Consider the following 26,705-nt stretch of genomic DNA (forward strand, 5'->3'; position numbering starts at 1 on the left):
TGGCTCAGCAATTCTTTTCTGCTATATCAAAATGCTTTCATTTCTATTCCTTCTTCATATTCTACGTTCAAAAAATCTTTCTGCTGAGCATCCACATCTGTGAGACTTGTCAAACTTTCATCCTTCCCAACATCTCCATGTTAATCATAAAATCATTGTAGAATTACAGAGCGGTTTGGGTTGGAAGGGACCTTACAGATCATGTATTGGGGGTTGAAATCCCTAGCATGGGCAGGGACACAGCCCAAAATGATGGTAATGCAGGGACACAACCCAAAATGATGGCAGTGCAGGGACCCAGCCCAAAATGATGGCAGGGATTGAAGTGTAGGATTAACCCACGGCTGAATATGACAGAGCACAATTCCCCCACTTGGCTGCGGTATGAAATGACTGGCCAGCATCAGCTCTGCAGGAGCTGTTCTGGGAACCCAGCAGGAATTATCCCTGTTTCAGCAGTGCATCCATCCCCTTCTGTGTGATCAGAAATGATGCGGGCAGCCTCGCCCCGAGCCTGGAGCCCAGCGCAGAACAGCAGAGAGCCTCCTTAAGAGAGACGAGAGGGGAGGAGAGAGCTCTCCCTCTGGTACAGCAACCCCACCTCCCGCTTATTTCATCTTCCTTACAAGGCTAAAGCCAGAAGCTTTCCTCGGCGCCTGGCTCCCTTAAAAGCAGGAGAAGAAGCCCAAGGATCCCGGTGGAGCCCAGCCGGGATGTGCTGCTGACAGAGCCCCGTGGAAAGCACAGCAGAGGAGGGTGACAGTCACCTGGGAATCCCAAACCAGGTGTCCAGTGATGCAGATCTTCTAAAGAAACACCAAAGCAAACCCAAAAAGAAATCACTGAGGGGGAAAAAAGTGCAGCATGAGAGGTAAATATGTTTTTTCTTGGGGAAATTGGGATAACTGGCTGTGTTTTGTTTGAAAATGGTCATTGTAAGTAGGTGTGTGAAACTGAAATGCAGACTAAAAAATGCATTTATTAACCTCTGAATAAAGACTGGTCTGACTCTGACTTCAGAAGCAGCACTGGGTTAAAAACTCAGATCAGCAGATGAATTCAGGTGCCTCTGAAGAAATTTTGATGGTTCCCTTAAGGCATTCACAGCTTAAACCTTTTCAAAAATCTACATTTCTGCTTTGCTTTCTCTGCCATTCCTACATGTTTTCAAGTAGTAGTATGCACGTTGTTTTGGGGGAAAATTGTGGCACAACCAAAATCTAAACGGAGAATGTGTCTCAGAATAAGTGTCTCCATCAAGGCATTTCCAATGCTCCCATAGCCTTGTTCTTGCAACAGTGCCATTTCTTCAGAAAGATCCATGACCTACTGAGCTGGAATGTCTGTTGACATCTGGTTGAGGTTACTGGAACTGGTATTTGGGGTTCTTTTCTTTTCTTTCTTTTTTTTTTTTTTTTTCCAGTTTAATTGAAACAAGCTGAGATTGTCAGCACATTGTATGAAGTGTTTCCATGCTCTGACTGTCTAGTCTGTCTGATGGGTAATTCTAGAACTGCCAAATCTGAATGGGAAAAGAGGAAACAACCTGAGAGTTCCAAACTGTGGATCATCCTGCCAGGGATAGTCAGTGGATGAGAAATGCAAGACTTTTCCCCCTGTCTGTAAGATGGACCCAGAGAAATGTTTTGCGAATGTGATGCTATTGACTTGGGCATGACTGTGTTCTTGAGCTCCTGATTTACATCTTTGCAATGCTACAGGACTCACAGATGCTTTTATTTACCAGCTAAAACGAAAAAGTGGGCTGTGGAGAAGAGCTGCTGGGATCTCTGACAGACCTTGAGGACATCTCCTGGTGGACAGATTCTGCTGTGGCTCAGCCTTGCGTGCAGAGCTGGGGTTCAGCAGACCAGCATGGAGGTGCTGCGTCGCTCCTCGGTCTTTGCTGCAGAGGTGATGGAGGTTTTTGACAGGTCTCCCACTGACAAGGAGCTTGTGTCCCAAGCCAAGGCTCTGTGCAGAGACTACATCAACTCCAGGCTGATCCAGGCAGGTGTGAGCTGGAGCAAACCCGAGCACAATACGCCGGTGCCCGGGGGGAAGCTGGCCGAGGTCTCCACCATACTGCTGCGGCTTGGTGAGTGCTGGCAGGGGGAGCCCAGCTGGGATGGAGGGATTTGCACCAGACTGACGTTCTGCAGGAGGCTTTTGGGCCAGCAGAAGTGCTGGGCACAGGCAATGCTGTGACCGGCTTTTGGGCCAGCAGAAGTGCTGGGCAATGCTCTGACCAGCACCAGGCCAGCTGGTGTCCAGCCACCTACCAGCAATGCTGATCCTCAGCCCTTTCCTGAGCAGTGCAACAAGCAGGAGCAGATTTCTCCTTCATGACAGTGCAGAGAAGCCTGTGGAGATGGAAACTGGGGTATTTCCTAGCCCACCTGCACACAGAGGCTCTGGTGGGCCAGCAGAAGTGCTGGGCACAGGCAATGCTGTTGGAAGTCACAGGGAGGGAGACTCCATCAGCTCAGTGAGGCTTAGCAGCTAATTAGTGCAATTAATGAGTCAGGCATGGTAAAACCTAATGGTATGAGGCAAATGAGGCAGCCCAGACCAAGGTGCTGTGTCTGCCATAGGCCTGGTTATCTGACCTTGTATTTCCTCTGGCCAAGGCTAGGGAGGTGCCCTTTGACCACTGCAATAAAGAGGTTTTTCCTCTCTGCTTTTGGTTTTGGTGATCTTCCCTAAACAGCTCTGAGTTTCCTCAGTCTCTTGGAGCACTGCTCAGCACAGGGTTTCTGCAAAGTTGCCTTTTTCTGAGGACCTCCAAGAGCTGAAAATCACAAAGCAGTGCAAGAAAGCCCAGCAGCAAACTGATTGTGTGAGCACAGGTCTCCAGCTGGGTACCAGTTCCCACAGCACTTAGAGCAGCCTCTCTCAGCTGGGTGTTTTTGCAGTGTTTTCTCCAGAGGGAGTGACTTGATTGCCACAATACATCTGGCATCCTCTAGGGCACTGCTACTGCTGGACTTGGGCTTCAGCAGTAGCTCACCCAGCTTTAATTTGGGGGTAGATGCTCAGAAAATGTGTTGGAGATTTTATAAAAGCTGCTTTTTAATGACAGTGTGTTAATTTTCCTTTGTCTACTTTGCAAGAAAACCTGAGTTTTCTTGCTTTTTGCTGGAGCAAGAAGGATTTGGCTGATGTGTGGCACACATTGCCTTTTGTGCCACCTTCACAGCACAGCAACAATGGGGGCTTCAGGGAGAGCAGTTTGAAGGTTATGCCTGGTGACATGAAGATAATCTTTAGAGCTTGTACCAGGAGCACTCTTTACATGTTAGCAGTTGCCTGGCCTTTTGTTTTGGGTTGTGTAGCACCCTGTGTGCTCAAGTCTAGCTGTTTGTCATTTGGGAACCCAACACCTTTATTCTTGGAAGCTGCTCCCAACATCCCTCTTTGCCTGCAGGCTGGTATATTAGCTCACATCTGGCTGGAAACTACCACCAGCATTTGCATCTGATTTAATTACATCAGAGTTCAAACAGGTCTGGTGAAGTCAGCATTAGCTGGGCCTAACAAAGACAGGACCAGGGCTGGTGTTCCCACCTTCTCCCCTTATTATCCTAAGTTTCCTTTTAAGGCACAGCTGGGTTTGTTTTAGTTGACTTTTTTCTTAATTCATTCTTTTTCACTTTTTCTCTTCTATGCTGATTTTACTTCTGCTTTTGTTTCCAGTGGTTGCTTGGTTTTGGGGGGAATTTTCTTGTTCTTCTGCCAATCCCACTGTCTATTAGTACTTCCTTTCTTCTCTGCCTGCCTTGGGGGTTGAGATTTCTGTGCTTTCAACCCAAAATTCTGTGGGTGGCCAGGAACATGTTGAAGGGCAGGCAGGTGGCTCTGTGGATCTGAAGGCGTCTCCTGGGTTGTCCAGATGGGAAGATTTGGCTGATAGTCCCAGGAACCTGGTGCCTTCTCTGAGCCAATCTGTTTGGAGAGCACCATGAAACCAGAAAGGTGAGCAGTGCTCCTCATTAGGATGAAGAACAGTTTTCATCCTCTTCCTTTGGAAACTCCACTTGTCACAGGGCCCTTCCCTTTGTTTTCCCCTTTTCTGCTCTGACCAGCACCAGGCCAGCTGGTGTCCAGCCACCTGCCAGCAATGCTGATCCTCAGCCCTTTCCTGAGCAGTGCAACAAGCAGGAGCAGTTTTTTTCCTTCATGACAGTGCAGAGAAGCCTGTGGAGATGGAAATTGGGGTGTTTCCTAGCCCACCTGCACACAGAGGCTCTGGTGGGCCAGCAGAGGTGCTGGGCACAGGCAATGCTGTTGGAAGTCACAGGGAGGGAGACTCCATCAGCTCAGTGAGGCTTAGCAGCTAATTAGTGCAATTAATGAGTCAGGCATGGTAAAACCTAATGGTATGAGGCAAATGAGGCAGCCCAGACCAAGGTGCTGTGTCTGCCATAGGCCTGGTTTATCTGACCTTGTATTTCCTCTGGCCAAGGCTAGGGAGGTGCCCTTTGACCACTGCAATAAAGAGGTTTTTCTTTTCTGCTTTTGGTTTTGGTGATCTTCCCTAAACAGCTCTGAGTTTCCTCAGTTTCTTGGAGCACTGCTCAGCACAGGGTTTCTGCAAAGTTGCCTTTTTCTGAGGACCTCCAAGAGCTGAAAATCACAAAGCAGTGTGAGAAAGCCCAGCAGCAAACTGATTGTGTGAGCACAGGTCTCCAGCTGGGTACCAGCTGTTCCCACAGCACTTAGAGCAGCCTCTCTCAGCTGGGTGTTTTTGCAGTGTTTTCTCCAGAGTGACTGACTCAATTGCCACAATACATCTGGCATCTTCTAGGGCACTGCTGCTGCTGGACTTGAGCTTCAGCTGGTTTATCTGAACTTGTATTTCCTCTGGCCAAGGCCTTGGGAGGTGCCCTTTGACCACTGCAATGAGCTTCTGCACATGAAAACTGCCACTGCTGCCCTGCAAATTCCTCCATGGTCACTGGAGAAAGGAGGAGAGGCCCCCAGATTGCTCTGAATGTTGCAAATCAGAATGGATGTACGTGTGTCACCATATTTTCTGAAAAATCCTTTTGCACTGGAGACCAGCACCAGTGTGGAGGTCCTGGTGCTGCTGGGGAGAGAGGCTCTGTAAGCTTGGGAATGCTTTCCTGTGCTTTCCTTCCCTGGATGCTGCTGCCTGCCCTGTGCCTTGCTGCAGAACAGGGCATGTGTGCCTCCAACCAAACCCTGATCTCAGCTGGGGCCTCCAGGAGCTGCTTGTTGGAAAATGGAGCAGTGGCAGCTGCCAAGTGCTGATCCCAGGCTCCTGGGCCCAGCTAAGCAGGGCTATCCCCATTTCCTGACATTTTCCAGGAAGCCTGGGAGGAGAAAACAGCTGTTGGTAGACCAAGTAAGGTTTCCTCTTATCAGGGCTGACCATGTGTTGGCAGGTTTCCTCTTTCTGTCAAACAAGGGACAATCCCTTACTCAGAAAGGGCTGGGAGAGCTCAGCTGTGAAATTCTGCAGAGCTGGGTTTGCCTTTGTGCTGAATGCCAGATAAATGAATTAAGGATCAGTAGCTAATGGCACTGTGAAAAGGTCCTGAATGCAGTGAGATCTTCCTTTTTATCTCTCACATAAATGAAATTTTGAAGAAGATCAGTTGCCCCCTGGCTGGGCCAAGTCACTTGGGTCTTACAGTGGGGATATAAAGTTGTTGGGGTACCTCTTCCTCTTCCCAGAGCACCCTTGTGCAGGAGAGAAGCACAGTGTGTCCTAAATCCAAGCCAAAAAGGGCTCTCTGTGCACAAAGGGGCTTGGTCCCACGGGGTGTTTGTGTTGTGTCATGCTCCTACAGCAGCTGTACAACCTTCATTAAATATCCATGAACCCCTACAGAGAGAGAAATCCCTTGGAAACTGGGCTTTATTAATTCTACTACTCAAAAACTAATTTGTTTTGCTGTAAAAGGAAAAGCTTTACTGTTGTTTCCCAAGCCCCATAGCTCAGTCCTTTAGGAGAGGGTTCTCTGCTTGTCCTTGGTGGTTTTTTTTGGTCTTCAAGCTGGCCTAAACACCTTCTGCCATTTCCCAGCTGGGCAGAAAGGTGAAAACACATCTCTGTGTGTGTCAGGTACCTTGCTGCTGAGCAGTCAGCCATGCAGATGAACATCTCTTTAACCATTTGAAGGAGAGAAAGAGCTCCAGACTGACTCTCAAGTCCCTGTATGAGCATAAAATAGCTGGCAGTCTCTTTGTTTAATTAATGTTGTGCGGCTCTGGGTGGATCCTTGGCTTTCATCAGCCTTCAGCATTCTTGAGTCACTCTCTTGCACTGGAGGCTTTTTTGTACAAGCCTGATGGGGTGCTGAGGAAGGGCGTAGCTCTCAATGGATGTGCATGTGTCACCATGATATTTTCTGAAAAATCCTTTCCCTAGGATTTCTTCTCCTGGGAAAAGGAGAAACCTCATCTCCATGCTTTGCTGCTCTGGAATGTGCTCTGGAGATTGGTTATCCAAACATGTGAATTGTTTTTTAATTAATGACCAATCACCATCAGCAGTGTCGGACTCTGAGGAATCAGTCACGAGCTTTCATTATCGTTCTTGTTTGGCCTTCTGATGTCTCCTTTCTCTTTCTTTAGTATGGTTTCAGAAAATATAATATATTTATATAATACATTTATATAATATATTATATATAATTATATATAATATATATTATATATTATATATTATATACATATAATATATATTATATATATAAAATACATTATATTATATATAATGTATCAGCCTTCTGAGAACATGGAGTCAAATTCTCATCTCTCACCTCATCCTGGGGACCTCACAACACCACATTCATGCCTCCTTCTCACTTCTGAAATAAAACGTCATGGCTTTGCTTATCTGGGGCCTGTCTCCTGTGTTGGAGGAAAGGCAGGCAGCCAGGCTGGGAACAGAATTTATATCAGGGATTACTGCAGCCACACCACTGGTACAGGGCCCCTGCCTGCCCCTGCTCCCTTTAGGAGTCCCAGGGTGCAGATGTGTCGTAGCAGCATTCCCTGCTGGGGAATAATTAGCATTGACTCCATGAGTGCAGAATGCTGAACAATTGCTTTATTGTACTTTATTATATGATACTGTGAAAAACGCCAATCACTTGTTTAAAAATTTTTAAAAGTTTAATAGTATTAAAATGGTTATAAAAATAGTAATATAATTAGAGTAATAATAATTTGGACAATTTGGATTTAAGACCACATGAGACAATAGAGACAAAGAGTTACAGAGGGTCCAGGTACCTCTTTCTGGGCAACATAAGCCCGAAAAAGGACACGCGTGAACAGAGGATTAACCCTTAAAAACAATAACCTGTTGCATATTCATACAGCTCATACATGAAGCATAAATTCCATTCAAACACAGGATTCTATCTGGTCAGTGTCAACTTCTTCCTCTGAATCCTGATGGTGCCTTCAGGGCTAAGAGAGGCAATAAGAAGGTCATTTCTTCTGATAATGGAGCAATAAATTCTCTTTTCTCTGAAGGATTTAGGTGTCCTGTGGCTGCTATCTCAGTGGGAGTACCTCATTCCCTTCTTTAAAAAAATCTTACATAGCACAGTTTCTGTTTTAACATTATGTTATAGCCTAAAACTATATTTAACACACTACTTAAGAAAATTAATACAGCATAGCTTTCTAACATAACACACATAATAGTAGTTTTAATATTTGCAAAAAGCCAATCATAAAATACATTCACAATAAAATAAAATAGTAATTTAATAAAATAAAATAGATTCACACATTTTTCACGATACTACACTATACTATTCAGAAAAACCCATCGCCCTTGCCAGACAGTCACGACACCCATGGATCCAGTTGGTCAATGAATCCAAAATATTGGACCAGAGTCCAATTAAGAAATCACCCTTTGGTAAACAAATCTTCTTAACACATTCCACATGTGCACAATAACAGGTGTAGCAAATGGAGATAAGAATTGTTCCTCATTCTTTTCTCTGAGCCTTCTCACAGCTTCCCAGGAAAACCCTGGGAGAGAGTTGTGTCTCTGTTCAGAGGATTTGTGATTTCCACACAGATGGGATGGAATTGCATCTCACCAACCTTAAGCACTCGTGTGCCTGCCTAAACTCAGGTGGAGCTGGGCTTTGTGGGGGTTTCAGTTGTGAGTTTTTCTGGGTTGGGATTGAAGGCACTCCAGACAGTAATTCATGTTGGGACCCAGGTGTTTATTATCTCTTATCAGTAAAACAGTCTCACTACTGTGAGTTCTGCAGCTTTTCATTAGAAGGCACAAAATGGCCAACAATCTCTTGTTCCAAGGTCTTTTAAGACTAAACTATCCAATTAAGAACTGACACCTGGATTATTTTCCCTTTTAACCCAATAACTGATCCCACAGAGCCCGCAATGCAGATTTTCTGCCCAATCATAAAATGCCACCCAAACCCATGGAGAAGGAGGAAGAAGAAGCATGAAGAAGAAACCCAGGATGACACCCTGTGCCCTCCATCTTGCTTCCATCCACAACGCACTAAAAACCCCAAACCCTAAATTTCTCACCAAGTGATACACATACACTACTCTATAATCTATTCCACACTTTTGTAGATTCCAATCTAGGAAGTCTAGGAAACTTTTGAAGTCTGGGAAACTTTCTCCATGAATGAGGGTCAAAGCCAGTGCTCCCCTGGGGTTCAGGGCACCCCAGAGCAGACAGAGAAATATTCCCTATGGTGCCCTGGGTTTCCACAGGGCTTCAGACTCTTTGCCTGGTGGCATCCCTGGAGTGAGACCAGCTGTGACTCCTCCAGGGTGGGAGCAGGGCTTGGTGCTGTTTGTTGGCAGGGGATGAGCTGGAGCACATTGACCTGATGGCATCCCTGGACTCCTCCAGGGTGGGAGCAGGGCTTGGTGCTGTGCCCAGCTGACCCTGCTGTGTTTTGGCAGGGGATGAGCTGGAGTACATCCGTCCCAACGTGTACCGGAACGTGGCGCGGCAGCTGAACATCTCGCTGCACTCCGAGTCCGTGGTGTCCGACGCCTTCCTGGCCGTGGCCACGCAGATCTTCACTGCAGGTATGGTCCCCACACACACACACACAGGGCAGCAGGGATGGAGCCAGCTCCTGTGGGAAATGGGTTTGTGGAGAGTTCTCACATAGTATGTGTTTGTGTCTGAATTTGAGACAAGGAATTGCCTTCTAAATGTTGGTTTAGAAATGGTGTGGAATAGGGGAGATATTGTTGAGAGAGAAATAGAGCTAAAAAATTTCAAAAAATAGCCTTACAAATAAGAGAGATTCATTCTAGTGGGACCCACAAGGTGTAGTTTTAGATGATTGGTTGTAAGGCATGATGTGGTAAAAATCTGATAAGCCAAAAACACTTATGATATACCATAATTAGGAGATAGTTGGCTTCTGATTACGATGACGTGAATTATAACATCTGTATTGTCTCACCCTTCTCATGAGACTGAAAATGGAATTAAAGTTTTTAAAGCACCTCTCAATTGCCCCATCTCTGAGTCAAGGAGAGGGTATTATTCAACACCTCTTGGAGAAGGCACAGCCTGCAAGGTGGGGCTTGCTTTCTGAAAGGGCTGTGGGCAGTTTGGCACTGTGCCCTGCTTTAATGATTTAATGAGAGCTGGCAGGGAAATGTCTTGGGCTGTCATATCCTCCCAGTGGGTTCTGTCTCATTCTAGAAGGCACCTCCTGCCCTTCCTCGCTCGTTAGGAGGTGGTTGTTGCCTCATTGCAGAGGGAGGTCACTCATTCCAAGCTTCTTTGCTCACCTTTGGCAGCTGCAGGAGATTCATTGCTTGGGAGTCTCCCTTGTTCCAGCTCAGGCTGCTGATGCTGGGAGCCAGAATCAGCTCATCACAGAGAGCTCCTCTCCTCCTGGCTTCCCTTCCCACAGCAACACCCAGAGATGCAATGCAACCTTTTCCTTTCTCATGCTGGGGAAGCCCTGCTCCTTAAGGCTGTTCCAGATGAGCAGGTGCTTTGAGCTTTCTCTCTGCTTAGATGTGAATGTTCTGCTGCTGCTGCTGTTAGACTGGTTCCAGAGATGATGGTCAAAAGCAAAAATAAGCCCTGTGCTGCATTCAGCTTTTCCTGGAAACAATCCCTGCTCACAACTGGAAAAGCAGCCTGTGGGAGTTGAGGGAAGAGAAGCCTTTCAGAGGGATTTATGTCAGGCAGGTTCTGACATGGTTATAGGTTTTCTGCAGTGTCTTGTTGTGTTGTCTGTGGAAGGGCTGGTAGATGTTAAAGATTGGAAACAAAACCAACAAAAGAAAATAAAAAGCCCAAAGAAAGCAACTTGCTGGCAGTATGAAACCACTGAAACCAGTGACAATAGCATGGAGGTGTCACAGGATGCAGGGACTCCCGTCACTTTGGCAATAGTTGCTACAGGATGGAAATCCAGGTTTCAGTTGTACTTTCAAATAGGCTACCTCACTCAAAACCTTTTAATCCTCACAAAGAACTTTGTTAATAACTGCTTTGTCTGGAACTACTGACACTCTGGAGAAGCCCTGGCATGCAGAAGGTCTGAAGCCCTGTGGTGGAGAACACAGATCCTCCCCAGATGGCAAAACAGATCTCAGAGAGGCACTGCCCAAGCAGGGCTCCTGGCAGCTTGATCAGGGCAGATTTTACTCCCTGGGTTAGGGAAACTGATGCTGTGTCACTGGAAATGGAGGGATTGGGCTGTGGGCCTGGTTGTGCAGCCCTCAGCCTTTCAGAGCACGCCTGGGCCGCAGCTTGGGAGGGCCTGGGAGCTCAGAGAGAGGGAAAGCATGGCAGGAATGTGTCACTGTGGATGGTACAGAGTGCAGGTGCCCTGTCTTGTCACTCAGCGCTGAGCTTTAATGAAAAACAACACTCAGGTTGGCAGACTCGGGTGCAATTTGGATTGCAGGTGATGTTCAGTGACTGCAGCATTTGGGCTGGGGCACTCCAGAGCTGGAGTGACACAGGGAGCTAAGGCTAATGCTGCAGGGGGAGCAGACTGTGTGTGCTGTGGTGCTGGGGATAAACCCTGCTGCCTCCTGGGAATTCTGCTCTCGGTGGGTATTGACAAATTCATGGAAAGCTGCCTTTTTTATGTTTTTTGGTGTTCTTCGCTTCTCAGCTCAGGAGCCAAACGTGTGGGTAGTTTCAAATTAAAGTAGGAATCATATCTCATAGTTCTAAACCTTTCAGGGTATTAAGAATAGAATCTGGACTCAGCCCTCTGGGGCTGACAATGCTGGAGACTTTGGACTCTGCTGCCCCTCCTCTGGAGCCACCCTGCTGCAGAAATGGCTTTTAGTGGGCTGATTCAAACCTTCCCAGAGCTCTCCATGTATATTCTTAATTCTTTCCCATCTCTGCTGGGAGCTGTGCATTTAATTGCTTTTATCAATTTATTATTGTAATTTCTCCTAGGTAGAAGATTGCTGAGTGGCTGAGGGGTAGGAGCTTGCTGTTTTTTAATGTTCCTGGATCGCACTGCAGTCTTAAAACTCAGCATTTAACAATAAATCCAGCAAATTGGAGTTGGCTGTAGCAGCCAGACATTCATTCCTTTTATTATTTTTTTTTCATACTTGAGAGGAAAGAGGCTCTTATTGAGCAAAGGAAACCAGACACTCAAGTTTAGGGTGAGTTTTCATGCCAATTACCAAGTTTATTAAGAAAACAGCTACAGTCTGACACTTCAGTGCTTAGACAGCTTGGGGAGCCCCACTAGTCACTTAAAATGCCTTTGCAGCAAGGAAGCAAGGGATTTTGACCTTTTTTTTTTTTTTTTCTGGAGAGGTTTTCTCCTTAATATTTTACGTGTCTATCTTCCACATTCTGGTCTGGTTTTGAGTCTTCACATTGTGGCTCTGTCTGTGCTCATTTCCTGTCCACACTGTCTGCAAGTCCTGACTGAGCCCAGACCTGCCCTGAGCAGCCTGGTTCAATGTCTCTCCTCTCTGTGAGGAAATTTTCACTGATACCCAATTTAAGCATCCCCTGGAGGAGCCTGGTCAATGCCTCTTCTCTCAGAGAAGAAATTTTCATTAATACCCAATCTAAACATCCCCTGGTGCAGCCTGATCATTGCCTCTTCTCTCAGAGAAGAAATTTTCATTAATACCCAATCTGAACATCACCTGGTGCCATTTGGGGCCATCTCCTCTTGTCCCATGGCTTGTCATCTGGGAGCCTTTGAGCCTTTAGGCTCAAGCTGTGTTTTGTTCCCCTGTTTCCAAGCATCTCATTTGTTATTCAGCGTGAGGTGAGCTCACCCTGTGTGGAGACAAAGCACTGCAGAGCCCTGATCTGCTTTTGATGGTGAAGGATCTGCAGCACCATCACTCTGTGATGTTACCACCTGTTCTCATGTGTGGTCCAAAGCTGCTCTGCAGGTAGCAGGAGACATTCCCCTGCCTTCTACAAGCTTTGGTTTGGGGCCTGGATAAGCTGACATTTTTTTCCTTACATTTTAAAACAAATGCCAGAAAGAAGAGGTCACTGGTGGGAAAACAGAAGTAGAAAAGGGAGAGGCGTTTTCCTTTCCCAAAGGAAGCAGTTCTGCCCTGTTGGTGAGAGCTGCTAGGCATGACGGCTTTCTAAAAGCTTTCATCCTGGTTTTCACTGGGTTTGGCTTTTCTTCAAGAGTGCCTGGGCTGAAGTGAGCCCTGTGTAACAGGAATGTAGGGTAAATGCTTTCTGAGGAGAAAGCACTTTCCCTGCAGGAGCAAGGATGTAGGTGACACCAAGCTGACTGGTGCTGTTGACACCCTTGAAGGATGGGGTGACATCCAGAGGGACCTGGACAAGCTGGAGAAGTGATCCATGGGAATCTCATGAGGTTCTACAGGGCCAAGTGCTAATGGTTTATCTGCACTGAGACAACCACCAGGACGAGTCCAGGCTGGGGATGAGCAAATCAAGAACAGCCCTGGCAGAAGGACTTGGGGATGCTGGTGGGAGAGAGCTGGACATGCCCCAGCCTTGTGTACTGGGACCCTGTCTTGGTTTGGAAAGACAAAAGTCTGCTAAGGAAGGCAGGAGCCTCCCCTGAAATGGAGAATGTAAACCCTCCCCACCCCTCTGAATTGCTGTAAATTTTAAATTAAGGGGCTCTCAGGCAAAAAAAAAAAAAATCGGAACAGGAAATAACAGTTCTTTAATAGGGAAAAGAAATAAAGGATGAAATAAAGAATGCAGTACACTAGAACAACACTGACAGAGTCAGAACCCACCCTGACACCCTGTGGGTCAGGCTGTTGGTGGCAGTCCCATTGGAATTGTGGCTCAGCCCTCCTGCAGTGTCAGGGGTGGTTCTGCTGGAGCAGGGATCCTGTAGAGAAGGATGGATTCTTCCTCTGAAGATCCAGTGGAAGGAGAGGCAGCTGCTGTTCCTCTGGGGAATCCAGTGCAGAAGCTGTGCTGGTGTCTCAAAACCTCTGGATTATATCTGGGTAGGAATGCTTGGCTCCTCCCTCTGGGCTCACATCTCCCAATGGGATGCTGCAGTTCTTATCAGCCATGCAGTGACATTCAATAGCTGTTATCAGCAATGTCCCCTCCCCAGGGAGGTGTGATTGTGGTCACTCAGAGAGAGAGATAAGGCAAACTGCCCACTTGACAAAGGTAATCTGCCATGCAGATGGTAATGGCAAACATCTTGCACTGCAATCTTCAACAGACCCAGAGCCCACCTGTGTGCTGGGCAGCAGGGCAGGGGAGATTCTGCCCCTGTGCCCTGCTCAGATCTGTCTCCAGCCCCGGGGCCCAGCACAGGAAGGAGCTGGAGCTGCTGGAGAGAGCCCAGAGGAGGCACCAGGGTGAGCAGAGGGATGGGGCAGCTCTGCTGGGAGAGCTGGGATTGTTCAGCCTGGAGGAGAGAAGCTTTGGGGTGACCTCAGTGTGGCCTCCAAGCCCCTGAATGAGCCAACAAGGAAGCTGGAGAGAGAATTTTCCCAAGGGCCTGCAGTGACGAGGGGGTAATGGCTTCAAACTAACAGGCAGTAGGTTTAGATTAGATATAAGGCAGAAATTTTTCCCCAGGAAGGTGAGGCCCTGGCACAGGGTGCCCAGAGAAGCTGTGGCTGCTTCATCCCTGCAAATGTTCAAAGCCAAGCTGGATGGGGCTTGGAGCAACCTGGGATAGCGGAAGGTGTCCCTGCCTGTCAGAGAGTGGAAAAAGGAATCTGTTTTGAGACATCTTAGGATGCTTGGAATGTGTGGTAGGGGTGGGTCAGCCCTTGCTGTGGTGGGATGGTGCCCTGGCCCTGCACCCCCAGCCCTGCAGTGTTTGTCAGCCATGGCACACTGAAGGCAGCACCCAGTGTGGCCAAGAGAGTGCAAATCTCACCTGGGAGAAGGCCAGGATGGACCAAAGCTTTAAGAAGCCTGACCACGAGGCAAGAACATTGTCCTTTGACCCTGTGGTGTTTGTGAGGTCCCCAGGATGAGGTGAGAGATGAGAATCTCTCTCCTTGTTCCCAGAAGGCTAATATAATAATATAATATAATATAATGTAATGTAATGTAATATAATATAATATAATATAATATAATATAATATAATATAATATAATATAATATAATATAATAATATAATATTGCTATACTAAAACTATACTGTAAAAATAAACGTATACAGACAGAAGGCTTAACAAGAATGATAATGAAAGCTTGTGACTGACTCCTCAGAGTCTGACACAGCTGGCTGTGATTGGTCATTAAGAAAAAACAATTCACATGAAACCAATCAAACATGTTGGTAAGCAATGTCCAGACCACATTCCAAAGCAGCCAAACATAGGAGAAGCAATCAGAAAATTATTGTTTTCATTTCTCTCTAAGGCTTCTTAGCTTCCCAGGAGAAGAAATCCTGGCAAAGGGATTTTTCAAAAAATATCACAGTGACAGACCCTACTTCATTTTGGAGTTTTACATCACTGGAACTGGAGTTAGTAGCTATAAGTCTGTTTTTCTGTATCTTTCCTGTCTTTCTGTTTTTTTCCCTTTCTTCTTCTCTCTTCTCATGGGGCGTGACATTGGATGGGTTTAAAGGTTTTCTATGTTCTGTGGGCTAAGTCTGTGCAGTGGTAAGTGATGTTATGTTGCGTTTACTCTTTTACCAGTGTTCCTTAATTTTCTGTAGTTTGCCAGCAAACTTTCATGAGGTTTTTTTTTACCTCTTGATCATATCTGGTTGGGATTTTCTCCTTTGAATCTATGCAGAGCAAAAGAACCTTGGTTTTAACCCTGGAATTAAGTGACTGGGGTGTAACACTGCCCATGACAGGGGATTGGAATGAGATTTGGAATGAGGTTTGAATTCCCTTCCAACCCAGACCATTTCTCTGAAATGCTGTTAGAAATTGGAATTCCGCTCTCACTGGATATTGACAAATTCATGGAGAGAGCTGCGTTTTTTTTGGTGCTCTTCAGCTTCTTCAGCATCCTGCTTCTCCCTCATCACTTAGGCCTTATGGCTTGAGCTTTCTTCCTTGTGCACACCCCTGTCAGCTTTTCTCTCCACCAAAGCTTGTTGTGTCTGGCTGTGTTCTCCCAGCTGCTGGAGTGTAGCAGTGGCTGGTGTTTCTTTAAGGTCTGATTTGTGAGCAGGACTTTGATGCTGAGTTTATTTGAATAACCTCAGGTTGTTGTGTGGTGCCCTGGTGTCTCATGGCTTCTTCATCTCTCCCCTGAGGCAGACAAGCTCATATGAGCAGGAACACTTTCAAGAGCATTCCTCTCCTGCCAATTCATTTTCCCCTGGGCTCAGCAGTGTTTACATACCTTCAGCTCCATGGCTGGCCTAGGGAGTGCAACTTGCATTTCTTATTTTTTAATAATGCCTTCTAAGCAGCCCTTCACTTTTTCCATATCCTTTTGTTCCATGTCTGTGAGCAGAGCTTTCTCTCTCTCTGGCTCCTTTTTGGACCAGCTTTCCATTCCCTGTTGTTGTTAGCTCCTGTGCATGTTAATCCACGCAGTGGGAAGCTGTGAATGGATTGTCTTGCTTGGTGATGAGTGCCTGTTTCACCCAGTGTGGATGACAGCCAGCCCTTCTGAGGGATTTGGAGCAAGCCAACGTGTTTTCACTTCTCATGTGCACTGGGGAGATGCAATTCCAGCTTTTGCTGAGATGTATCACACTGGTGTCACTGTGAGCCTGGCCTGGACATCACAGGGGACAGAGGCACTGCCCTCCCAGTAACTGTGCTCCTCTGCCACTGCCAAGGGGAGTAAATGCAACATAACATCACTTACCATTGCACAGACTTAGCCCATTGAACACAGAAAACCTTTAAACCCATATTTTCTTGAGAGGGAAAAATTCATGGAGCTGGTGTCCTGGGAAAGTGCAGGGGAAGGCTACTGGGGCTGCTGCCCTTTCCTGCCTGGGCTGAGTGGGTGCTGGAGCCCTCCTGGAAAGGGGCCCAGCCCCAAGCATGGTCCTGGTGTTGGAGGTGCCTGCTCATCCCTTGCTTCCTACAAGATGAGAAGAAGAGCATAAGCTGTGCCCTGCTGTTGTGAGAGGCCCAGCCTGCTGCCTCCAGCAGTGGCAAGGGGATTCATACAAATGGAAATCAGGCAGGGATTTCCTCCTCTCCTGCCCCCATGGACTGACTCTAACAGGAAAGGCAGGCTGAAGGATTGGTTTGACCCCTTTGGGTGTGCTCTGGAAAGAGGATGTGACCCCTGAGCCCTCCACATCCATCACCATTATTAACCAAGAACCTGATCCCTCTCTGCTGTGGAAGGGAGAGGGGTCTCTCCATGTGCCATGAGCACTCCCCTTGTGCAAATCCTGCAGCAGGAACAATCTTAGCAGGGAAACTGGAGCTGAATGGTTCCTCTCCATCCTCTCTGGACTGATGTGCCTTAGAGCAAACTGCTTTTCTGTGTGCTGGGTCTCTGTCTTTCACAGGTTATGGATACACTTTTCTTCTATTTTGGGCTCAAAACAGCATTAACTAGGACTGGAGCTGTTTTTCTGCACCAGAGTGACTTCAGTCCTGTCAGTCTTTGTTACTGCCACGTAAATATCTCAGAGCTAATGGACTTGCTTCAGATATTTGAGGAGTGCTGTCAGCAAAAGCTTGGGAGTAAGCCAGTGAACTCTTCCCTGGAATTTTGGGTAACTTTTGTTATGTAACTCAAGATGCAGGGAACCACATTTCTGCAGGGATGGAGAACTGTAAAAGTGACTTATACTAAAGCTGAATATCAGCCAGCTGAGGCTCTGGTCCTGAATATATCATCAGCAAGGAGTGTAACTCCTGAAAGCCTCTTTCATTGGGTAGAATGCACTGACCTGCACTTGGACAGCCTCTTCCTTGCAGGGAGAACCCCTCTGTCTACTCTTGTGTGGTTTCATAGCCTCTTCCTGGCTCATTCTGCTGGCTGTCATGGTGACACACAATGTGAGAAAGGCAGATAAATAGCGTGAATGCCAAGCAGGGAGTGAACTTCCTGAGTGACAGCGCTGGTGTCAGGGACACCGCAGGGTCTGCTCAGTAAATAAAGCCAAAAGAAAAACAGTCGCTTCAGCTACATTAAAAACTTCCCCTGATCTCAGGGATAGTTCTGGGGAAGGACAGAGTGTCACAGAGGTTTTGAGAGCCTCACAAAAAGTTCATCTGTAGATTTTTATCTTACAAAAATCCCATTTGTCATGACTAATGTAATGCTGAATGGATTTTCTTCAGTCTTACAACGTATTCCCATGGCTGACATTTGAAGAGTTCCTCTAAAGTTTAGTTTGTTTTTGTTTTTTTTAAGGAAAAGAAAAGCAAGCAATTCCTAAAATTGTTAGTGTGAATGTCCCTTTTGAAGCACCAAGTGCAAGAATTGTGGAAATGCTGTGAAATCTGCAGGTTTTCTAAAGAATTATAGGGCATTCTGCTGCAATGAGAGCTGCTGTGAGGAGGCTGGAGCTCCATCCCAGAGCTGGTTCAGGCTACCTCGGGATCTGAAAGTGCAGTAAAGGAAAGAGGGAGACTCTTTACCCCATTTAAATTGTACTTTTGCTTGCTGAGCACATCCACTTTTCTAATGGTGTGTTTAACCCGTCATGATCCATAGATCTAATCACTGCACACATCTTCCATCCTCTCACCTTGCTGCAATCCTTTGAGAACAGTTCTGTGTGGTTTTTAAACATTAAAACTTCGCCAGGCTTCTGCCTATGTTTGGGAGAGACTTTGCACAGATTCCATAGAGACCCAACACTGCAAAATACTTCCCAGTGTGCTTGATGAATATGTCTATCACAGATAATAAAGTAAATTGTGTGCATGGGAGCGAAAGGGTTGTGTTTCCAGGTCACTGGTCCTGAGGAAAGCCTGATGAGGGGCAGCTGACTGCAGGGTTTGTGCATGAGGGATTTATGACTGCAGGGTTTGAGCATGAAGGATTTATGCCGAGGGCAGCCCCAGGAGGTTGGCTGGTACCTCGAGCTGAGGTCCCACACTCATCACTGACACCAACAGGAAGGTCCCAGCTGCTGGGACAGCTTCTGTGGAGCACTTGCTGCAGGCAGGGCAGCCTGGCAGGAAAGCTGTCTTCTGGGAGATTAGATAGCTGACTGACTAATAGTTAAGGTATAGAGTGGTTCTGCTGTATTAAGATGCTCAGCAAAGAAAAGTATATAATGCATTTGTAACCTAAACTAAGGGTCTCCAGGCCTGCCTGCAGCTGGAGCTGACAGCTGTAGGCACAGGCTCTGTCACCCATGACCCTGGGCTGCTGTAACATCTTGGATATAGTAAACTGCATTTTGTATACGACAAACTGCATTTTGAAGAGTCACCTGGAGTGCAACATCGCTCATTAAGGCTGTTACAGTGGCGCCCAACGTGTGGCACCATCATTAAGAGCCTGGTTTAGGGGTGCAGGACTCCAGGGCTGCCTGAAGCTGGAGCTGACAGCTGTAGGCACAGGCTCTGTCACCCACAACCCTGGACTGCTGTAATGTCTTGGATACAATAAACTGCATTTTGTATACAATAAACTGCATTTTGTACACAATAAACTGCACTTTGAAGAGCCGCCTGGAGTCCCACATCGCTCATTTTGATTTTTACAAATGTGAGGGTCCTTTTCCCTTCTCGCAGGCATCACGTGGGGCAAGGTGGTGTCGCTGTACGCCGTGGCAGCGGGGCTGGCCGTGGACTGCGTGCGGCACGCACAGCCAGCCATGGTTCACACCATCGTGGACTGCCTGGGCGAGTTCGTGCGCAAGACCCTGGTGACGTGGCTGAAGAGGAGAGGAGGCTGGGTAAGAAGTGCTGCATGTCTCATTGGGCTTGTTTCTCTGTGTCCAGACCAGAAAATATCCCAGTTAGTGAAAGTGAGAGCGTGCTCTCTGCAGCTTTATGCAGAAAAAGGCTGTGGGAAATTCTCTTTCACGGTGCTGTGGCCACCTCTGTCCTACTTACCCCTTACAACTGTGCTAGACTTACATAACTCTGTTACTGCCTCATGGTCCCATCCTCAAAACCATCAGTAGTTCTTCCTTTCTTCTTCCTTTCTTCTTCCTTTCTTCTTCCTCTCTTTTCCTCTCTTCTTCCTCACTTCTTCCTCTTTCTTCTTCTCCTTCTCCTCCTTCTTCTTCTTATCCTTCTCCTTCTTATAATTATTCTCATTTCAGTCCTGACCCACCAGCACCCGTTGTGTTCCTGATCTTCTCCAGAGCTAGCAGCCATTCATAGAGGGACACTGTAGGGTCATTCCTGTGAGGCACAGATTGCCCAGGGAAGCTGTGGTTGCCCCATCCCTAGAAGTGTTCAGGCCAAGCTGGATGGGGCTTGGAGCAGGCTGATTTTAGAGGAAAGTGTCCCTGCCTGTGTCAGGGGGTGGAACTGGATGATCTTTGAGGTCTCTTCCAACCCAAACCATTCTTTGATTCTGTGTTACTCTTGGCCAGCTGTTTCTTAGAAGCTGGTAACAAATGAGGCCTGCCAGCTTAATTCTCACTTCACTTCTAAGCACTGGATTCCTTTGGTCTCTCTGTACTTAATGTGAGCATTGGTACCTGTGGAGGATGGTTCATAGAAAAACTTTATTTTGGTGCTGTGGCATAGCTAAATACCTTCCCAGTGACCTCCCCAGCTGAGTGGAGAGACTGGCTGGCAGCTGGGTGATGCCTGCATGTACCAGGCAGGGACACAGACACAGATCCTTGGATCCCCTAGTATGCTGCTGGGCAGGTGCTGCTTGGGGCAAAATATTGCCCTGTGACACCACTCAGTTCATAGGATATCTTGTTCCAAGGCATGCAAATTCCCTCTTTTCCAAGAGGTGAAATGTATTCCTAAGCTGTCAGGAAATGGTCAGGCTCCTCACCCAATCAGATCTGGAGAGAATGGTGTGTCCTTTTCCAAACTGAGTATTGCTCCTTTGTGCTGAGACTTCCCAACCAGTCAGTAGCTGGTTCAGTTCCCTGATTTCTTCAGGAGTGTAAAGAAGAACTGGGAAAGTGTCATTGTTCTGGTTTGGGATCCCTTGCACTTACTAAGTACCAGTCCTACCTTAAATCATCCCTGCCCTCTCCAAAACTGTGTCACCTCGAGGCCAGCTGTCCCAGGGAGCTGTTTGGTTGGGCTGAAAGTAACCTTTGATTTGAATGGCCTGATCTGTTTCATTTTGTGTTCCAAAAATGAATTGTGCTGAGGCAGGTGAAGAGGATATCCTGGAATTAAGTGACACTGTTCCTGCCTGTGAATGCCAGTCCCTGCCTCAGTATCGTTTCAGGCTTTCTTTAACTGCATACCTGCTTGAAATGTATTCTCTGAAACTTTTTTTCCCCCTAAGATCTAGTTTCATTAAAACAGAAATGTTGTGTAGGAACACATCTCTTTCTAGTTTCCAGCTATTTTTATTTTGTTTTGGTAAAACTTGCATGCTCTGATAAGCTAGCATCTTGTTTTAATTCATGTATTGCTTCATTAGAGCTCAAAACAGAATGTTTGGATCGTTCCAAAAGGATATTTTTGGAAAATTTGTTGCATAGCAAACAAGCTGCAAAACCCATCTCCAGAGCAGCACTTATTGTATGTAGGGTCTTAGGACCCAGGGAACGATTGGTATCTGATTCTGTTGATTCAGAAGGGTGAATAATTTTTTTATTAAAACTATACTATATTACATTAATACTATAGTATATTAAAGAGATGCTATACTAAAGAGATACTAAAAATTGTTTTATTAAAACTATACTATATTACATTAATACTATAGTATATTAAAGAGATACTATACTAAAGAGATATTAAAATACTTAAGAGATACTAAAAAGATATTAAAGAATACTAAAGAAAAACTTGTGACTGTCTCAAAACAGGACATAGTTTTGACCTAATTGGTTAATTAATATAAAGAACTATTACTAGAATCTAATTACTAAATCCCTTCAGGTAAGCAGTCTTCTTAACACATTTTACATGTGCAAGAACAACAGGAGCAGAGAATGGAGATAGGAATTGTTTTCTGTTTCTCTGAGGTTCCTTGCTGCCATTCCCAGGAAATACCCTTGGGAAGTGGTGCCTGTCTGCTCTCTGTGAAGAGAGCTGTGGCTACAAGCTCTGGTTCTGTGCAGCTCAGGAGATAAATCCACCACTGGCTCTTTTTCCAGCCATCCCCCTTTAGAGGGACAGCACATTCCTGTTGGGGTTGCTGAATCCATGCTGATTTTCCTGGGATCTGGCCCCAAGGAAAGGAAACCAACTTTACTGTCCCTCATCAAGCACAGGCCTGTGGAGGCTGCTGGGCTGTTCTGATACAGCCATTTCCAACACTCTGATCAGCAGCTCTGGGCTCTGAAAAGAAAATACTTTCCCTTTAGAAATATAGGGAAATGCTGCTAATCCCATTTCATGCTGTGCCTATCCAAATGTTCTTCTCTTGATGTAGGCACTGCAGCAAGGAATTTGCCAGCCTCGTCCACTCACAGGCCAGACCAAGCAGCTCTTTGGTGGAGCCCTCTCACCCATTGTGTGGGTTTGTCCTGGCTTGCCATCCTTATTCCCCATCTCTTACTCATCAGCCTAGGCTGAGGCTGCTAAGAATAACCCCCATCCCTGAGCTGGTCCAGGAAAGACACCAAGGAGATTTGGGGAAGGCATTTGGAGTTCTCCATTCAGCAGCAGGTTCCCATGTGTGAGAGAAGAGAGCAGAACCAATGCAAACCTCACAGGAAGAGCAGGAAAGAACCTTTAAGGCATGATTTCGTCCTGGGAAGAGTTTGCAGCCTCAGTAGTGGCTTTACAGTGGAAGGGAAAGATTTAAATTTTTTTTAGCAGCATTTGCTGCAAAGCAGTGTAGGTGACTTGAATTTGTTTGAACAATTAACATAGCATATCAAACTGCCATTGCAACAGTTTATCAGTGCCTGGCCAGGCAAAAAGCCCTAAGTGGCTTTGAAGTTTTCAATTGCACTGCCTTATCAGGTAGGCTTGATTTGGATAACAACAGCTGAGGCAATTGTTAAACAGCTGAGCAATTTTACTTATCTGGGCAAGCCCCATAGAAATGTGTAAGTGCTTCTGAGTGCAGCTCCTCTTGGTTAGAGCACTGAGGTCATTGCCTTTGGGAGAACAGAGCAGGGCTTTGAGGACTGCATTTCCTCACCTGGCTGTTAACCTCTCATAGCTGTAATCAGCCCAGTGGGTTGGGTTGGTTGTCCTGGCTCACAGGAGGCACTAAAGCCCATTAGAGCTTGTGTTTCTCAAGGATCAGGTGCCCTAAAATGTGTGTTCAGACAGGTCCTGCATGGCTAAAGGGAGAGTTTGACACAAGTGTTTTAAACCTGACCCCATGCAGGCTGCTGGAATCTGACAGGTTCAGTTCAGACTATTTTCAAATGCAAACAGGGTGAGTGTTCTGGAAGCATTCAGGGAGACCCACCTTGCTTTCCTCCACAATACAGATCAATGCCTGTGAGCACTGGTACCTCACTGCAGCATCCTCTGCTAACTGCCTGGGCTCTGCTTGCTCTGTTTGTGTTTTCCAGCAGCATTTCCTCACCTTGGTGCTGACTCAGCTCTCTCCTGCCGTCCTGTTCCTTCCCATCACTGCATGCTCTGTGTTCCTCCCTTCTGCAGTCTCTGCTTGTCACTCATTCATCAGCTCACTCCTGCTGGTGCTCCCAGGAGAGCAGCAGTGGGGTGAGCTGCACTGGGCCAGCCTTCCTGACCTGGAAGGAACAAGGAGCTGCTGGAATGTGTGGCAGCACAGCTTTGGTCTATAGATGATGATAGGGTTGGTTAGTGTGGCTCTACCCACTAACCAGACTCTGGGATTTGTCCCTTCAGCCCCTTCTTCCTTTCTGATGATGACCAAGGTTGGTCAGGCAAGGCTCATGCATGTATTGAGCACAAGCAGAAAGAATAGAGGATTATTGGAGCATTCATCATCTCTCATGTCCTGTTTTGGTGAGGAACACCTCAGGGTTGAGAGTCTCACTCATCTGTGCTTGGTCAATGAGAGATTTATGTTAGAAGGCAAATTTGGAAGCCTGCTGAGCTAAGCTTGTAAAGAAAAGACTTTTGGGGCTGTGAGCGTTTGCCATCCCTGTAATGTGATTATTGTTCCCAAAAGCTGTTTCTGCAAACCACATGGGGCTGATGTGCTAGCAGTGCACCCCCTATCACACAGCCTCAGTCCACATCTTGTTGTGCTGGGCTGGAGTTTTACCAGAACTCAGTTATATCATTGGCAAAACTTTTGGTTTTGATTCCTGCACCAGAAAATGCATTTTTTCTCTACCTCTGTCCTGTTCACTTCACCTTCTCGATATTTTCTATTTTCTCCCTCCCATGCCAGCTGAAAGCCTATTTGTATCAATCTGATGGGGTTCTTTTCCTTTTTTTTTTTTAATTTTTTTAATAATTGCAGGCCAACTTCTCATTAATGCTGGCTGTCCAAGTGATCTTTAAATCTGGGAGACATCCCTGCTGGCATGTGCATTTCCACAAACAAAGCTACAAAGCTTGCATTGCTTTAGGTTTAAATTGGGGGGTGGCTTGCTTGAATGCCTTCCAAATAAAGCATTAAGGCAAGAGAAAATGTACAAGCAACTTGAGCTGATATTAACCAGGACAACCTCTGGGAAGCATCTGGCTTTACAGAAAAGGATGGGAATGCTGATACTGCTGAGGCTTCCTAGACCATTTGAACAGGGAAAGTTGTGTTTAGCTATCCAAAATGGGAAGTGCTGGATAATCTTCCTGTAGCATTTCTGTCCCCAGGGGTGGCTGAAGAGGGGGACAGTGGTGGGGAATTAGGAAAGTGTGTTTTGCAGGGCTCTTGAGCCTGATTTAATAACTTTGAGTGTGTGGAAGTGTCAGTGCCAGCACCTGGTGCTGCAGCAGGGGTGGTGCCATGGGCTGTGGGGCTGGCACAGCCTGCAGAAGGGGCTGACCTGGCACTAAATGTCAAACAAAGAAGCTGTAAAGGCTGAGGAAAGTCAATGCAAGTTCTCAGGAGTCAGCACAAGAGATTTTGGTGCAGAAGCTCAATTTATTTGCCTGGGGATAGTCACAGATTTAATCCAGCTCTCATAGGAGGTGTTGATGCAGTTGAACAATAACCTATGAGAGTTATGCTGGGAGTATTCTCATACCTCCACAGTGTTTTGCAAAAATATTTTTTGGGCCCATATATCACATAGCAAGTGTTTATTAACTACTGTATAGCATGTACTAGACCAAACTACACAACTGATTCAAGCTTTAGTCTTTTATGCTGTGACACTGAGCTTCTCCTTAGGGTGCAGATGCCAGGGGTTGTCTCAGGATGTCTCTGACAATCTCTGTTTTCTCCTCTTCAGGCAGACATCACAAAGTGTGTGGTGAACACTGACCCCAGCCTTCGCTCCCACTGGCTCGTGGCTGCTCTTTGCAGTTTTGGGCACTTCCTCAAGGCCATCTTCTTCGTCCTGCTGCCTGAGAGATGAGTCTGAGATTCCAAACACAGCCCCCTTGCCCCATCTTCTCTCCCACTCCAGAAGCAGCGAGAAGTAACTGGAGAAGTAATTCCAGACTGGTAATGGCAATCTCTGAAGAGGAGGAAGAGAAGAACTGGGACAATTTAAAAAGCCTTGTTCTCCTCTCCCATGAAGTGGGAGCAGATGATCAACCACAGTCTCCTATTTGCAGCCACAGGAGCCTCTCTCACCATTAATCCTTCCAAGACTCTCGTTTCCCTGGGTGTCCTGCATGTGTGGCCCAGGTGTGGCTGGGGCTGTCAGGTGTCAGCTCCTCGTGGCTGTGCTGCATGCTTCTGCCAGCCCCAGGCAGAGGGCAGGAGCAAGGGAATGTTGTTTCAAACGGGATAAGGAAATAGGAGAGGGAGAGAGTCCCTCCTTCACTCCACATGATTTCCCTTTCAGCCCTCAGACTTGCCTTGTGTTGGTGTTGTTTCGTTTGTGCTTCAACTCCATCTCCTCCTTTATCCCTGATTCACTTGGTGGGCTCTGCCCAGCACTGCATGGTGGGTTTTTAATGAGATAAAACCAAGCAATCTGTCAGCAGATGCTTGTCCCTGCCATGTTTTGGAGGTTGGTGTGAGGGGCAGGATGACAGAGCAATGTGTGTCTTGCTGACCCCTCTAACTGCACTCACCCCAGTCAAACAGGAGAGCAAGTGGCAATGCCTTCAAGCAACAGCTCAGGATGAAACCATGAAGAAAAATGATTCATCATGAAGAAAAATGCATTCTCCACTGACATTCTGTCAGAGCTAAGCATGGAAGTGGGAAAGGCTGGGGGATGTGGGCAGAAATAGGGAAGCAGCAAGTGGTCTGGCTGGCATTGTGAAAGTGGTGAGCTGTGCTGAAAGTAGCTGATGTATGTTTCTCCTTTAATCTCTTTCAAGTACAACTCAGTAGTCTTCTTTGTGGCAAACAATAAAAGAAAATAAGTGGTATTTCACTGCTGCAAAGGCTATTGTATTTGTTTCCAGGGCAGAGTTACCAATTCCAAAAAAGGCCAGAACAGTGCAGAGACAAACACTCTGGCCATGCTAAAAATACCTCAGCTTTTCCCCTGGTAGAGCATGTTAACATGTTAAAGCTATGGCTTGCCTGGAATTTAACCCATGTTGTTGCCATGTCAGAAACATGCTGTTCCCACCAAGAGGTGCAGGGCCCTCCTGATGGCAGCAGTCTCTTCTCTGCCAAAGTTTTCTGGAGACTCCTTGCTCCCAAAATTGTGGCACCAGGCACAGGAAAAAAAAAAAAAAAAAAAAAAGTGGATTAAGAACATGTGGCACTATAGAGGATTTGCTGTTTTTTCCCCTGATTTCCCTCCCAAACATTTAGAGGGCCTTTACCCTTCCTCCAGGAGTTTTGAGAATAAAGCAATACCTTTGGGGTGGGTTGCACTGGTGGAGTTGCCAATGTAGGTGCAGCTGATGGTGCCATATTGTTGGGGCATTTTTATGTGTGTAAAGCTTGCAGCAATTCCCCAGATAAAACCAAATTGCCAGAGGAACATTTAATTTTTTTAATTTCCTGACATATTGGCATAAGGGGTTTTTCTGGCATCACTTAGAGTTGGGATTTTCTTCCTTAAGACTCTTGGTTGATCTGGCTGTGGAAATTTAGAGCAGGTACAGAACACATGGGGACTGCACTAGTCACCTTTTGGAGAGGAACCCTTCCAGCCTGCAGCAGAGGCACTAAAAGCACTACAGTCCATAGCAGG

At 46.5% G+C, this 26,705-nt stretch overlaps 1 protein-coding gene across 2 annotated transcripts; it reads left to right on the forward strand.

The window, feature by feature from the left end:
- The first annotated feature begins 549 nt into the window (after positions 1-549).
- BOK (BCL2 family apoptosis regulator BOK) lies at positions 550-25,931 on the forward strand. Of its 2 annotated transcripts, none has more exons than XM_074546889.1 (5): positions 550-871; positions 1,748-2,098; positions 8,944-9,072; positions 19,117-19,280; positions 24,835-25,931. In XM_074546889.1, exons 2-5 carry the CDS (start codon positions 1,876-1,878, stop codon positions 24,853-24,855), a joined length of 537 nt encoding a protein of 178 aa, XP_074402990.1. In that variant the 5' UTR covers positions 550-871; positions 1,748-1,875; the 3' UTR covers positions 24,856-25,931. The 2 variants fall into 2 exon arrangements, with proteins under 2 accessions (XP_074402990.1, XP_074402989.1); XM_074546888.1 differs by having other exon boundaries at positions 559-871; positions 24,831-25,931.
- The last annotated feature ends 774 nt before the right edge of the window (positions 25,932-26,705 follow it).

Source organism: Zonotrichia albicollis, chromosome 9 (genome assembly GCF_047830755.1).
Source record: "Zonotrichia albicollis isolate bZonAlb1 chromosome 9, bZonAlb1.hap1, whole genome shotgun sequence".
Lineage (NCBI taxonomy): Eukaryota > Metazoa > Chordata > Aves > Passeriformes > Passerellidae > Zonotrichia > Zonotrichia albicollis.

Excerpts from the sequence above, each read along its gene's own strand:
- BOK (XM_074546888.1), top strand. The coding sequence starts at position 1,876 with ATGGAGGTGCTGCGTCGCTCCTCGGTCTTTGCTGCAGAGGTGATGGAG. Across the intron at positions 9,073-19,116 it reads CACGCAGATCTTCACTGCAG|GCATCACGTGGGGCAAGGTG; the intron begins GTATGGTCCCCA and ends CCCTTCTCGCAG. Across the intron at positions 19,281-24,830 it reads TGAAGAGGAGAGGAGGCTGG|GCAGACATCACAAAGTGTGT; the intron begins GTAAGAAGTGCT and ends TCTCCTCTTCAG.